The sequence below is a fragment of the Lissotriton helveticus genome, chromosome 11 (genome assembly GCF_964261635.1).
Source record: "Lissotriton helveticus chromosome 11, aLisHel1.1, whole genome shotgun sequence".
Classification (NCBI taxonomy): domain Eukaryota; kingdom Metazoa; phylum Chordata; class Amphibia; order Caudata; family Salamandridae; genus Lissotriton; species Lissotriton helveticus.
The window spans coordinates 311,991,021-312,006,310 of record NC_136072.1 but is presented as its reverse complement, the minus strand read 5'-3'; the positions used below and the strand labels follow the sequence as shown (position 1 = coordinate 312,006,310).

General features: G+C 50.2%; 1 protein-coding gene across 1 annotated transcript in view; it reads right to left on the bottom strand.

Annotated features, from left to right (window-relative positions):
* Window positions 1-15,290, bottom strand: part of SAP130 (Sin3A associated protein 130) — a 696,083-nt gene that overhangs the window by 512,349 nt on the left and 168,444 nt on the right. Inside the window, exon 9 of the mRNA XM_078665599.1 lies at window positions 12,058-12,148. Coding sequence (XP_078521725.1) covers window positions 12,058-12,148 — 91 coding nt within the window. The remainder of the gene's footprint in view (window positions 1-12,057; window positions 12,149-15,290) is intronic.

Below are 15,290 nucleotides of genomic sequence, written 5' to 3'. Positions count from 1 at the left end.
GTAGGAGGCTGGCTCCCATTCCGACCTGGCGACTGTCCCCGGATCTCCTTGAGGATTCGGTCTTTCGGTCCACCCTGTCCGACACTATAGGCTCATACTTCTCCACGAATGCGAACTCGGCCAGCTCCCGACAGATGGAATGGGACGCTTTCAAAGTCTGTCTTAGGGGGACTGCTATGACCACTAGGGTGGGAAGGAAGCGAGAGGTAATCAGCCAGCTGAAGAAGGTGGAGGGCTCACTAGCATCCCTAGAGAATGAAGCAGCGGGCACCAACGCTCCCTTTACACCGCTACAAGAGGCACATATTAGACACGCAGAGCTTCTGGAAGACCTGCGGCTTATAGACTATAGGGAATACACGGATAGGCAACATACACAGGCAGACCGCGCCGGTCCACTACTGGCCCGCATTCTACGGGACTCCCCGATCAGCCATCCCGTTTTGAGGATCCTGGACCAAACTGGCCGCCCGGCTACCACCCAAATAGGGATTAATACGGCGTTCAAGGACTATTACACCACGCTGTACGGTCCCCCACAGCCCCTATCAGAGCCCGCCCTTGCGGCCTTCATGGAGGGACTGGACCTCCCACAACTTACTGACAACCAGAATAAAGACTTGAAGCGTACAATCTCAGTGGCGGAAATTAGACAGGCGATACGAGCCCTCCCGAAGGGCAAGGCCCCCGGAACGGATGGCCTGCCAGCTGAATTCTACGCAACATTTATAGACCTCCTGGCCCCACGGTTACACACTGTTTATCTAGAAGCCCTGCGTACTTCCTCACTACCGCAATCATCCATGCAAGCAATGATCACGTCCCTCTTGAAGCCGGCCAAAGATGGACTGCAGATGGCCGATTACAGGCCCCTGTCCCTTCTCAATACTGATTCGAAAATATTGAGCAAGGTGCTGGCGTCGAGGCTCGTGCAGTATGTGCCGCAGCTGGTCCACCCAGATCAGTGTGGTTTTGTGACGGGCCGCAATACGGCCATGAACCGGAGGCGCTTAGCCCAGCTCATGCTCGGGGTTAATGCGACCACGGCCTCCGAAGGCTGCATATCTCTGGACTTAAAGCAGGCGTTTGATTCCTTAAGGTGGGACTATATGTTCGCCACCCTGTCAAAATTCGGGATACCGCCCGAATTTCTCGCTTGGGTTAGGTTACTGTATACCATCCCCACGGCCAGGGTGCGCACCTCCCAGCAAATCTCTGGTCCCATAGCTATAGCACGAGGAACCAGACAGGGCTGCCCGCTCTCCCCTCTCCTGTTCGTCCTTGCCCTCGAACCATTACTCTGCAGGCTTCGGTTGATGGCCCCCCGCTATGGCATACGCCGACAAGGTACGGAGCACATCGTCTCTGCTTACGCGGATGATATTATTCTATATCTCCGAGACCTGAGGGGCGACTTGAATCCAGTCTCCCAGGTTTTCGAGGACTTCAGGGAGATCTCTGGCCTCACCATCAGTGAGTCTAAATCCTATGGGTTCACCTTTGTAGCCGCAGACGAGTTGGCCCCCCTGCTTTTTGCCCCTCATGAATTCCGGATGGCGGAAACTACCTTCCGATATCTTGGGATGCAGATCTACAGAGAAGCGGGCATGATGATAGACGGCAACCTGGGAAGGGCCATCAGGACGCTGAGGTCACAAATTCAGTTCTGGCTATCATTGCCGCTCTCAATACCCGGCAGGGTGGCAATCTCCAAGATGGTGATGCTCCCCCGTCTCCTCTACTACTTCACCAATCTGCCATTCCAGATCCCAGCGGCGACGTTTACGACCCTCGACTCCCTCCTCACAGAACTTGTGTGGGGGAATGGCCGTAGACGCATAAGCCTGGCCAAGTTGCAGCTCCCCTCTGGCGCTGGAGGCATGGGCTTACCGGACTTCAGGGCTTATAATTATGCGTGTCAGCTACAATGGCTAGCTTATTGGGTGGCGGGCCGCAATCTTCACGAGATCAATGTTTCGGGGGACGACCATGCTAGGGGGAGAGTACACATCTCACTCCTGCCTGGCTCGGATCTCCCTAGAACCGCCCGCCGCTTCTCAAGCTGGCGGTTACGTACTGGCGGAAGTCATTAAAATACACGTCCCCCGGGACACCTTATGCCCCCACAATCCCGCTGTTGGGAATCCCTCTAAGCTCGGGCACACTCACGACGACCTTACTGGAGCCCTGGCATGACGCAGGCGTGACACACGTGGGTGACCTGTTCGCGGAGGGGCACCTATTATCTTTCGAAGACTTCAGAACCAAGATGGGCGTCCCCAGAGGCTCCTTTCTCCTGCACGCCGGACTCCGCCATTATATCACACGCAAGTGGTCGCCAGGTGGGCGGGAGCCTGTTACGAACCCTCTCGTTACCATGCTCTACCTCATGGGAACGGGCGGCCATCTGACCAGGTGGCTCACGGCTAGCATCAGAACGGGGAGGGCATTTCCACTGTCACCACTGCGGGCGGCATGGGAAACAGATGTTGGAAGCCCACTGAGGGACAGGGAGTGGGAGCGCATACTTCAGTTTCCCAAAAAAGTAGCCAGGAACCCCAAATACAAATTTATCCAGCTGATGTTACTACATAGAGCCTACCTGACTCCACACCGCCTACATGTGATGTTCCCTGCATCCAGGAGCAACTGCCCCCGATGCGATGCTGACGACGCATCACTGGTGCATATGCTGTGGCACTGCCCTAAACTAGGGTATTTCTGGAACACTGTCCATGACTCCCTTGAGAAGGCTGGTACTCTGTCTAGGTCGCCTACACTGGAGCGTACATTGCTGGGGCTGGGACCATCCACACGCACCAGAACCGTGGCGACGCGCTTCTCAGATCTGGCCCTGTTGCTGGCGAAGCGCACCATCACGATACGATGGAAATCATCTAAGCCACCCAACCCTGACCTGTGGAGGGCGGAAGTAGTGCGCTGGGGTAAAGCTGAGGGTGCAGCGCTAGAGAGGGAGGAAAGTAAGGGCCACCGAAAAACTCCGATCTCCATGGAATGGTTTGCCGCGTTAGGGGCATTTGAGACTGCCAAGGACACGGATGACGGGGATACAAGTGAATAGACACCTATGACGTCACTATGCCCTGATTCATTCATTCACCCATGCACGAACGCTACCTGAGGTGCACTACGATGGGGTACGGGGGACCCCGACCCATCGAGCACGCTAACCCACCTTACCGGTGTGTTCAATGTACACTACTTTCCGCACATTGGGAGTGGCCCGCTTGTTGTTGATATTTTGATTATGTGCCTGTTTGAGAGTGTCGGGTGGGATTTCCTAGGGGTGGGGGGTGGGATTGGTAATGTACGGGATTTGTTAGTTTGTTCTGCTTCATCGAAAATGTAAAATCGAACACGCTGTGCTTATGTATATGCTATGGGCAACTGCATGCATGTATCACCGGGGTTTATACTGAGTTCGTATATATGACAATGTGTGCATGTTACTGCTCTACAAACAGTGCCAATAAAAAGATTTTCAAAAAAAACAAAAAAAAAAAAGGTGGTACAATATGCGCTACAGTCCTTAGAGGCCTTCCTGGTCACAGTGCCCTTGACACCCATGGTTCCTTTTACAAGGTACTTACATGTGGCCATAGAGTTGCCAATTGGGGTTGCAACAGTACAGTTTTGGGGTATGAACTTAGGCTCTGCGTACCTTGTTGGCAGGAACCCAAGGCAAACTTAGTCAAAGAGCAGTAACATCAGGCAAAACGTTGGGGCAACCTTGCATAAAAGGGCACTTCCCTACAGTCCCCTCAAAGAATAGAGCATATCAGCTGAAGTCCCTGCCCTAATCAATGTCCTTTTTCCATCCCCTGTTCATCACCACCCCCTTTTCTGTATCGTTTTTGGCCACTATAGGTGTGGCAGGGTATACTCAGACATGAGTCCCTTTCTCACTGCTCCATCAGGATTCAAGCAAGCCGGGCCGAAGAGGCTGAAATGCCAGAAACCGGTCCCCGGTAGCTTGTCTCCTTTCTGGTGAAGAATTGGCTTGGTAGTTTGGTCTGCCCTGTTCCCATGATGCACTGGGCCAGGGACAGACTAATTTGCATATAGCCAGGTTCTGAGCTGGGATGGGGCAGTGAGATAAATAACGGTGATGGATCAAGCCCTGATCTTTGGACTGGGTAAGAGTGGTCTGCTTAATTCAGACACTCTGTTCATCACCACCCCCTTTTCTGTATCCTTTTTCCATCCCGGGCCTGCCCACAACCTTAATCCAACAGATCAAAGAGCAGGACGACCTTACAAATAACCCCTTGCTTCGCCCACCAAGAGCAGAGCAAAACTGATCAAACATGGAACAAGCATATCATTCTTTCATCAATAGGGATCTCACTTGGGGGGCGTGGCCAGGCGCTGAAGGAAATGGCCGCCTAATCCTCTAGCTCCGCCGGGACCGTTCGAGTCCCTTCCTGCATCCGCATTAAATCCGGGCTTGGAGGCACACCAGAGGCAGCCTCCGGCTCCCCCAGGTTGAGCGACACAGCGGAGCGTTTTTCCGGCTCCTAGAACCCTCGGAGGCACCGGGATACAGCCGCGACCTGTGGCGGAGATCCGACGCCTTGCGCCTGGAGCCCAAGAGCCGCCGCCGCCGCCGCTATTACCCGAGGTCCCGGCTTTGGGCCTACCGAGGTCCGAAGCCTGAGAGGCGCGCGGAAAGGGGGCGAGGCCCCGAAATGGCGCAAACACATCGCCGCAACGGGGATCGTCGTCGGTGACGGCCAGCGGGACCCTGCAATCCCAAGGGGCTCACTCACTGGGACTCCTGCTCAACTTATTGCCTGCCCAGGAAGTGAAGGGGGTGCTCCTGAACAGCGCTGCCGAGAGATAGCGTGCAGGTGATACTGCCGGCCTGCGCTGCCCACAGCCTTGCGTGGAACTACTGCCTCTGAGTGCTGCACCACTGCGCCTTTGAGGTAGGGCGCATACCCACTGATTTGGAGGCGGCTGGTGCACGGGACAATGGTTTACAGGAGTCCCGGTGTTAGGAGACTGCAGGAATAAATAGCTGGTGGTCGCTGCATAGAGATTTGGAGTGCTACCCTGCGGCGGGCCCCTTGCTGATAGAGACCCTCATTGGAGCCTAAAGTCTGGGTGGCGGTCTATAAAGCTGTGGAGTGGAGCTGAACTGGCGGCGGCCCGAAAGAAGGTGGGTGACGGACCGTCCGGCCCCAGAGGCACCACCTTCATCATGCGGCCTAAAGGGGGTGTGGTGTCCCAATCCAACAAACTAGATCAGTACACGGTACCTAAAACGCCGACGCAGTCGGGGGGAGCAACGAAGGAAACCGCGGGACAGGCGGAACCCTCCCTAACATCCATAATGGCGGCGATCCAGACCCTGGGCACCAGCCTCGAAACGAAGATGGATAAGATCACGATCGAAGTAAATCTGCTTCGCACTGACTTGGGGAAGACTTCGGATCGCTCGAAAGCCAACGAAACGGACATAAAGGCCCTTCAGGAGTCGGAGAAGAAGCTTGAACGCAGGGTTAGCCAGCTCGTCCACCAGCACCGCCAGATGGCAATCCGCCTTGATGACCAGGAAGGTAGGGCCCGAAGGAGCAATATACGCGTGGTGGGCGTGGAGAAAGAACTGGAGGGTGATAGTACAGAGTTGTTTCTTGAGGACCTGATTCTCCGCCATCTAAAGCCCAAGAGACTCTCCAAGATCTTTACTATTGAACGTGCCCACCGGGCCCCGGTTCCCAAACCCAAGCCTGGAGCCCCACCGCGAACCATAATTGCTAAAATCCTCAATTATCGAGACCGGGATGCGATCCTACAGGCTGCCAGACAACATGGGGACCTACAGTACGAGGGATCCACAATTCGGTTTTTCCCTGACTTCACGCTGCAGGTGCGACAGGAGAGGCACTCCTTCCAGGGGGTTAAGGCGGCACTACGAGACCACGGAGTGCGGTACATGATGTTTTTTCCCGCCAAACTAAAGATTATACATGGAGGCAAGTCCTACTTCTTTACTTCGCCAGCGACGGTACAGGAATGGATCGACGCGACACTGACAGTGGCCCACCCTCCCCAAAATGGCGGACAGTGGAGAGACACAGGACACCCCTCCCCGGGATCGGCGTCGGGAGTAGAAAATGTTGAGCAGAGCCAACGATCCTGGCGTTCGAGATCGAACAGTCCCCGCTGGGATTCGGCCGGAGATAACACACCGCGATGAGGCGGCGCACACTCGACTCGGAAGAAGCCGGACAGTAATGTATACTGTGTGTTTGCATGTATGCCTGGGCACTCCAAGGAGAAAGTACAGGGCCGGTCGGGGTTTAAAGGAGGGTCCTCCCTATATTCTCATTAGCCTCGACCTGGGGGCTGCTTGACCTGGACAAGGAGGGAGGGCGGCCGGGACGGAGCTGGCCACGTTACTCCCGAGTTAGAAGTTCCTCGGTGTCTCACCGGGATAGGGTTGGGCGACAGGCGCTCTGCTAATTGGGGTGGTGGGTAGTTTGAAACCCACGGAGCAGGGGGCAGGGAGGGGGGGGGTTTGTTTCCAGAGGGGTGGGCGGGATGTGGGTGGTTGTTACTAGAAGGGAACTATGGAGTCAACTGTCTATAATGCATGTTACTGTTTGCAAGATTCGAGCCTATGGGGGGGGAACCGGGGTGGGGGATGGAGTTGAGAAGTTTTATTGCGGGGGGGATCCGGGAAGGGTTGGGTAGTACTGGGTATGTTTTGGTCGTACATGAGCTTTGTTCGTGAGGAATTCATTGGTTCGGGAGTGCTGAGTAGGGACTGCTTTTACAACAATGGTTATGGCTAGGAAATGGGAAAAGAGCCTAAAGATAATGAGCTGGAATGTGAACGGACTTGGAGACAGACTCAAACGCACGATAGTCTTACAATTCATTAAACGGCACCAACCTGATATAGTTATGCTGCAAGAAACTCACTTACTGGGGAACACATGTCATGCCCTCAACAGGTGGGGGTACACACTTGCCTCGCACTCCGGCTTCACCTCAGGCTCCAGAGGGGTGGGAATTCTCATCCGCCGCTCCTTGCCCCTCCATATTGATCACACTACACTGGACCCGCAGGGCCGCTTTACGGTGGTCACGGGCAGGTGGGAGGGGTACACATTAAACTTGCTCTCGGTGTATGTCCCGCCAGGCTTGCAGGCCTCTGCCTTTGCAGACTTGGGCAAATTGCTACTCTCCCTCCCCGAAGGCCAGTTGGTTCTGGGAGGAGACTTCAACTCGGTGGTGTCGGGCATGTTGGATAGACACCCCTCCAGGACCATTCCCCAAGGACAGCAATGGTTGGCGGAGTTTCTGGAGGCCTTCGGACTCACTGACGTTTGGCGCCATCTGCACCCCACAGCCAGTCAATTTACCTTCTTCTCTGGGCCACATCACACCTTCTCACGCCTCGATTATATTCTTACAGTCATGCAACATCACACTTTCGTGCGAGAGGCAACTCTTCTTCCGCGAGGTATATCGGACCACTCCCCAGTCACGACACACATCACATTCGGAGCAAGGAAGGAGGGGTGCGTGGCACCTATAAGCCCCTGGCACCTGCAGAATGAAGACACGCAGGGGAAACTCGAGGCCTCTATCACTCATTATTTTGAGGATAATGACGGTTCAGTCGACTCCCCTGTCACAATATGGGAGGCGTTTAAGACGGTAGTAAGGGGGGAAGCACTATCAATAATAGCTGGCAGGCGAAGAGAACAACGAAGTCAGGTCACCACAGCTGAGGCGGAGCTGGTAGAGCTTGAGGCGGCAGCGCTCGAGACAGAGGGCAGAACGATCCAACACAAATGGCAACTTAAGCTAGCGGAATATAGGGCGCTGGTCTCCCAGGAGGCCCAGGCAATAGCTAGACATAAAATGGGAAGATTATACGATCAGGGAGACAAAGCTGGAAAACTTATCGCCTGGCTTGACAAGAAACAACAGGCTAGGAAGACTGTGCCGCTTATCCACAATCAATACGGGGCGGCTCTCACTGAGCCACGTGATGTGGTTCAGGAGTTTGCCAGACACTACAAGCAGGTCTATACGAGAGTGTCTGACCGCCCTGAGGAGGATTCTATTGCCCTTCTCGCTGATATCCGACTGCCATGTCTGTCGGATGTGGACCGGGAAACCATTGATGGCCCACTAACTGTGGCCGAAATACAACTTGCAGTAATGGAACTCCGACCGGGGAAGGCACTAGGCCCCAACGGTCTCCCAATAGAATTATATAAAATTAAACCTGAGATAATTAGCAAACACCTTAAAGACATGTTTGACGCCAGCAGAAAAGACGGGGTACTGCCACGAGACCAGCGCATAGCTACTATTGTGGCTATCCCCAAAGAGGGAAGGCCTGTTGAATCCTGTGCCTCGTATAGGCCAATCTCCCTCCTCAACGCGGAGCCCAAAATACTGGCGAAAACACTCGCCAATAGACTCAAACCGATACTGAGTACGCTGGTACATCCGGACCAGTCCGGCTTCATGCCACACCGAAACACGGCCCTAAATACCAGGCGCCTACACGGGGTGATTGGACAAAGCCACAGGTTAAAGGAAGACGCGGTGGTGGTCTCTCTGGACGCCAACATGGCGTTTGACACCCTAGAGTGGCCGTATATGTTCGCCGTCCTGAGTAAACTGGGCTTTGGGCCCCGTTTTATGGGGTGGGTTCGCCTCCTCTATACAGAACCCCTGGCGCAGGTCCTAGTGAACAACAAAGTGTCGGAGGTCTTTACTCTAGAGCGGGGAACTCGACAGGGCTGCCCCCTCTCTCCTCTCCTGTTCGCCCTCTCCCTTGAACCGCTGGCTGCCTGGATCAGACAGGACGTCTACCTTCGTGGAATACAATGGGCGGAGGGCTGGGAGGACAAAATATCCCTCTATGCGGACGACATCGTCCTCTACCTCTCTAAGCCGCGACGGTCCATCCTTGCGGCCCTTGACATCTTTGCGAGCTTCGGTCGCAATTCCGGCTTCAGCATCAACTGGAGCAAGTCGTCTCTTTACGTCCTCAACGGGGACCCCCCGAAGCTCCCTGACACTTGTCCCATTACAGTCGCGGAGGACGGTTTCAAATACCTGGGAGTGTTCATATCTAAGAACAAGACCCTGTCCTATGAGCGCAATCTTCAACCTCCCCTACGGCGTCTCCAACGAGAGGCCATGTCCTGGCAGGGCCTTCCACTATCATTACTAGGCCGGGCTGCATTGTTCAAAATGATGGCGCTGCCCAGGTTCCTATACGCCCTCCAAAATTTTCCAGACAAAGTGCCTAACGCTTACTTCACAGCGATCGAGGCCACTCAGCGCACCCTCCTTTGGGCGGGAGCCCCGCGTATTGCCCTGTCGAAACTCACGCTGGGGTGGTATGATGGTGGCATAGCCCTCTCGGACATTCACAAGTACTATTGGGCTGCTCACCTCTCCGCGATTAATCAGGGGACCTATGGGGATGGGAATGACCTGGCCTATGGGATGGACAGGTGGCAACTTCCGGGGGGGAACTATGAAATAGCTCTCTACTCCACACTAGGCAAACTTCGTCTTACTGGGCCTACACAACACTCGGTGCAGATATGGCACACCGCACGGAAACAACTGGGATGGTCAGGGGTCCTCACCATGGCTACACCACTCTGGGCTTCCGAAAAGCTGGGCAACCTGGGCCGTTCTAAAGGGTTTCGGAACTGGGACCTTATAGGCATCTCCCAAATTAAGGATATCTGGGGCCCTAAAGGAGTTCACACATTTGCTCAACTGCAGGCCACATACGACCTGTCACATACCGAATACTTCAGGTACTTGCAGGTGCGACACTCCCTGCAAATGCACATTCCACCTGACGCCACACTGCCTCAGAGCTCCCCCCTGGAGGACAGGCTTTTAGATGGGAACATTCCAGAACATGCCATATCTCTCACGTACAAAAAACTGATAAACAATTCCCCAGACCTGCTCCTACCTTTAAAAGAGAAATGGATTGCTGATGGGTTAGAAATCGATGAGGAGGAATGGAGGTCTGCTCTGGCCTCCCCCCCGTGAGGTCGCCATTTCTGCCCGATTGCGCCTAATTCAACTTAAAATTTTGCATAGAACTTATATCTCCTGTACAAGGCTGCAACTGATGGGAAATGGTGGAGACGGGCTCTGTCGTAGGGGGTGTGGTGAAGCGGAAACCTTCTTTCATACCCTATGGGGGTGCCGAATAGTGCAACGATACTGGGGGAGAGTGGTGCACTGTATGCAGGAGGTGTGGGAGGTTGAAATTAGACCTGAGGCCAAGAAATGTATACTCAACATCTGGGAACCCACGGACCTGACTCACAGAGGGAGGTTGTGGGTGACACTCGGGATGGTAGTGGCTAAACGCAACATTGCAAGGCTGTGGGGGGACCCTAACCCGCCAAAACTAAGACTGGCAATGTGATATGGACTGGTGTATGCTGCAGGAGAAAACGGTATATGTCTCAAGGGTATGTTCCCGCAAATGGGTAGAAATATGGACCAGATGGAATGAATACAGGGCGAATATATGCAAACCTCCTCCAGCCACGCAATCTAGCTTCTTGGATATATAACACTGACCTAACTCACTACACTTGCGAAATTCGAGCCTCTACACACACACCAGCACTGCCTAGAACCTAACAGTACTGTACACTGATGACTAGGATACCGGGGGGGTTTGTTTTTGTGGTTGTTTTTTGTTAGCTTCTTTTTCTAGATACAGAAAGTAGGTAATATGGACCTTCTGTCCGTACCACTATGTAAAATAGGACCTTCCTTCTCCTCCAATATCCTCTTGTACTTGAACTCCATTGCGCCGCCGTACCCCCGGGTTGACGGCATGAGGCTGTGTCATCAGACTGTTATACTGTAATGTTTAATTGGAAGCCGGCCCGCTGGGTTGTAGGCGAGGAATGTGATAAGTGATCTATGCAATCAAGGTCTATATAAAAAAAAAAAAAAAAAAAAATAGGGATCTCACTTATCTCGAAGGCAGAGGCCATCCTTTAGGATTGTGTGACAGATCAGGGGACCAAGTCCTCATGACTGAGCAGCGGAAGATGGAACAACTTGAAGCAGAGTCATCTGCTGCATCTTCATTCTGTGACTTTGGGGGGAGGACGCTCGGCTCATGGTCTGGTGAACCTCCATGTTAGGAGAAATTCAGAACTCTTGCTATGCTCATGTCGCAGGTGTCCTTCAATGAACTTTGGTCTTTGGTCCTGTTGCCCAGAAGCATCACAGTATCACTCATAGATCTAGGGAGGGTCATGGCCGAGTAAGCACCGAGGGCCTGGTGGGGGCCTCTGCCTCAAAGTCAGGCGCCCGCTCCGCGCTTCTTCTAGAACACAGTAGTGCTGGCAGTGTGAGACTAAAGGGCGTCCAGCCACCAGGTGAAGGCGATCCAGGTGCGGAGCCACCTCCTACTGCACCAACATCCTTCAAATGCCTTCAGTAGGTCATTAAGATGAGATTCCTGGTGTGTCTAAAGAACGCTGATGCAAGGGCCAAAACCACGAGCTCTACAGCAGCAGCGCCTGTTCCCTCTGCGGTTAGCTCCGTCCCCCCTCAGACACTGAGTCCTGAGACCAAAAAACTACCCCTGAAGTTAGTGAACTCCAGGGTGGCCCAGGAAAAATCCTCTCATATATACAGCATTCTTCCACAAAATCAAAATCACTTTTTGACTGGACCACTTTGAGGGAAAAAAACACTGGAGGACTCTAAAAAACTGGTAAACGGTCCCCCTTTACCGGAGTGGTCCCTGTGACTGGCCCTGGCCCGCTATGGCTAGTCCAAGAAGATGCCAATAGGAGGTTTAGCCTGTTGGCTACTAACCGCTTGCAATGATTTATTGTATCCAAGACCTTAAAGTTAACGTATTTTACTTATCTTTGAAAAATCAATGCTCTGGTTCCCTATTACAGATAGGGTTTTTTTGGGTCAAATTGAAGATAAGAACACACTATATTTTTCATTTACTCACAATTGCACGTGTTCCATAGGGCCATGACTTACCTGCAGTGGTTGCCGAGGGCAGGGTGTTGGTTGCTAGTATTGGAGCCACTGTTGCTGCTGCAACAGGTGTACCAGAACTAAAGATGGTTTTCTGAAAAGAGAATTGGAGTCAAGAATTAGAGATGAACAAGGAAACAAAGGGTGGGTCAAGCTACGTTCATCAGGGTTGCTAACTTGCATCAATTACTGTGAGCTCATAACAACTAGCACTCTCTCCCATCAGTCCACACTCATCTCTTTCCTATAGTCCACAGTTCTTCCGAAAGAAGGTGCAAGGGAGGCCATTGCAATCTGGCCCATTCCGAGTCACATGTATGTCATCTAGCCACTAATTAGGACAAATGCAGTATATTCGTTCAGAAATGTGGCACTCAAACAGCTGCTAATGAGTTTGTATGGGAAAGCTAATCAACCACTTGGATGCTAATGACAAGGGTAACTCGTCATGGAGTGCCCATTCATTTCAATGGAAAGTACATGAAATCGTTGGACATGCCATAGCATCCTTAATGGCTCAGTCTGTCTGCATTCGTCATGGGGAGGGGCTTGTATGATGTCTCCAGAAATTGTAATCTTCAGGCACAAATTACAGGAGTCTAATAATTTACCATCTGAATTTTATCAGCCTTGCAAGAACAAAAGGCTGAGTCACCATGACTAAGTTTCACGAGAACGCGATTGTAGAATTACATGCCAATCTATATTGAAGGTGCCATTAAATTCTAGCAACGTCATTAGATTACAAAACATGAAATAAATTTGCAAACTCCTTACTAGGTCATGCATATTATCATTGGGTGTGCGTCGTTTTTAGGTCCTGGGGAAGACTGTGGTTATTGAGCTTTATCCTGTGACAGAATTGTGTAAACTGTTTCCCAGAGCCACCAAAACCATTACACTAAGAATGGATATCTAAATTAACCAATTTCGATAAAGGGACACTAAAATAGAAAAGTCCAGCAAAGAAGGATTAGTCAAGGAAGTAGTAGGGGTTAGATACAGTAATCTCAATGTCCAGCCAGTGACATATCCTTAAATAATTTCACTAATGTTCAAATAAATGAAAAGCAGAAATCAAACAAGCATTGGCAAAGCCAAATAGGCCTCACCATTGAAAGCTGTTGCTGACAGTTTCGTCTTGTCCCTGCTTTTTGCTGATTCTGTTCATTATCAGCAAAAAGAACAAGCACAAATAAAAATCCATAATGGCAAGCCTCAGAGTGAAGACGCAAGCACTTGCATGCATTAGTAAGCATGAGTCGCGATGCAGTGGCTTTTGTTTTTTTCTTTTTTCAAAATGTACTTTCCGACGATGACGGACACCTATCTTTGGGACATATTAAACAAGCATTAGCAATGCAAAAGGTCTCGCATCAGTAAAAGTATGAGATTTTGGCGTAGCAAATATTAATGCAACATTACTAGCTCGAATTTTGTTTATGTAGACCTATAGAGAGTAGTGTGGTACAGTGAAGTGGTGTAGTATAGAGCAGAGGAAATTATTATGGAATGTACTGTAGTTGAGTAGTTTAGCGTGTAGTGGTGTTGAGTAAAGTGGAGGAAAGTTGATAGAGTGGGTTTGTGTGCGCTTGTATTATGATAAAATATAGTATAAAGTATAGTACAATATAGTAAAATATAGTATAGTATAGAGAAATATAGGCTGGTGACACTACAAGTGCTGTACCAATTTATTTATAATGTGTTTTGTTGTGCACGGTGACTTTACTTGTAACTGCTTGTTTAGTTGCCTGTTTAGGCTTTAAGCAGTGCATATAAAAAATAGTATAATAAATAATTTTCTGTAAGCAGAAATAATAGGGAAACATTTTGTACAGCATGCAAAAAGCTGGTAATTTAGTTGGAAAGATAGCGGTTTATAACATTTGAAGTGTATAAAGGCGCATAAAAGGCAAAAAGTTTGTAAGCAATGTTGCGCAAGCAAAAACTGTAGTGTAATAATACGTACAGCATAAGGTTATTGGCAGCCCCCTGGTAATACGGAGTGTTTGTAGGGTGATGGGGGGCATTGGGGCAGCCTATTTAAGATATAGTAGAGCTAAAAAATACATGGGGAACAATAAAAAAAAAAGTGTAAAATAAGTTGTGTATGGGTATATAAGATAGTAAGGCGCTATTGTATGCTAAAATATCAAGGAACAAAATACCGAACAGGTAGGCTCACAGAGGGAGGTAAGAATTTGCTAGTTTTAACTTCACATTTAAGCTGAATTGGGAGAGAGTAATGCAACCAAGGAAAATCATTTTTAAAATGCCCCATATTTCACCAAGTGATATTCTGAATCAGTTCCACTTAGGGAGGTTTTTGTTTTGAGGGCAGGGAAAGATGTGGAAGCATACCAAGTGAAAATCGTTAATGCAATGGGGCCACATTACTTATTTTATAGATATATTGTTGATAAACAGAAGTTTTGAAGAGAAACGTATTCCAATTCATGATGATCTGGCACAATACCCACAAAGATGTTTTCTTCTCTTCGACAGTGGGAGCATCAAACCATGTATGAGCATATAAGAAATCTTACTCTTGCAATGTTATAATTATGTGCAGTGTCTCTTTCTTTCGCTAATTTTTGGTTTCCAGAAAAATTTAATTAGAAGATGCAAATACAGTGCATCTTAAGAACACATTTTGCTGGGTAAGGGTAACTCAATGTACTAATATTGTTCCAGATTACATGGAAGAAAGTGAACATTAGCAATGATCAAGAAAAGGAATTAGCGTTTTTCAAAACCAAATAATCTTTGTCTCTACGTTATGGTAGTGAGTCCACATCTAATCAACTATCAAGAAACTTGCCATATGAGTAGTTAAGGTGCCATCACAAAGACATCAATCAAACAATGTTGTGTTCTCCCTGTATGACTTGCAGAGGAATGAGAGGTTTAATCAGGGTAACCAGCTAAATTACGCAATTCCAATAAGCAATCACTTTGATATCTTGAATACATTTGAAGATGGTGATTGACTGGCCTCAGAGTTATTGTTTAAGATCTGAAGTTGACCGATTTGGGGATCCTGGAGACAAGGTGTTAAGACAGGATAATAGATCCCTAATCATAACAGAGCAGGAAAATTCTATGTCACTTACGGCCTCTATAGAGAAGGAAGTCCAGGTCACTGACTTTACTCCTCGGGGTCAGGCCCCTTCCCTTGAATTATCTGACCCTCGGGTAATGGCTCAGTCACAGTTTTGTCATAGTGATTGTAA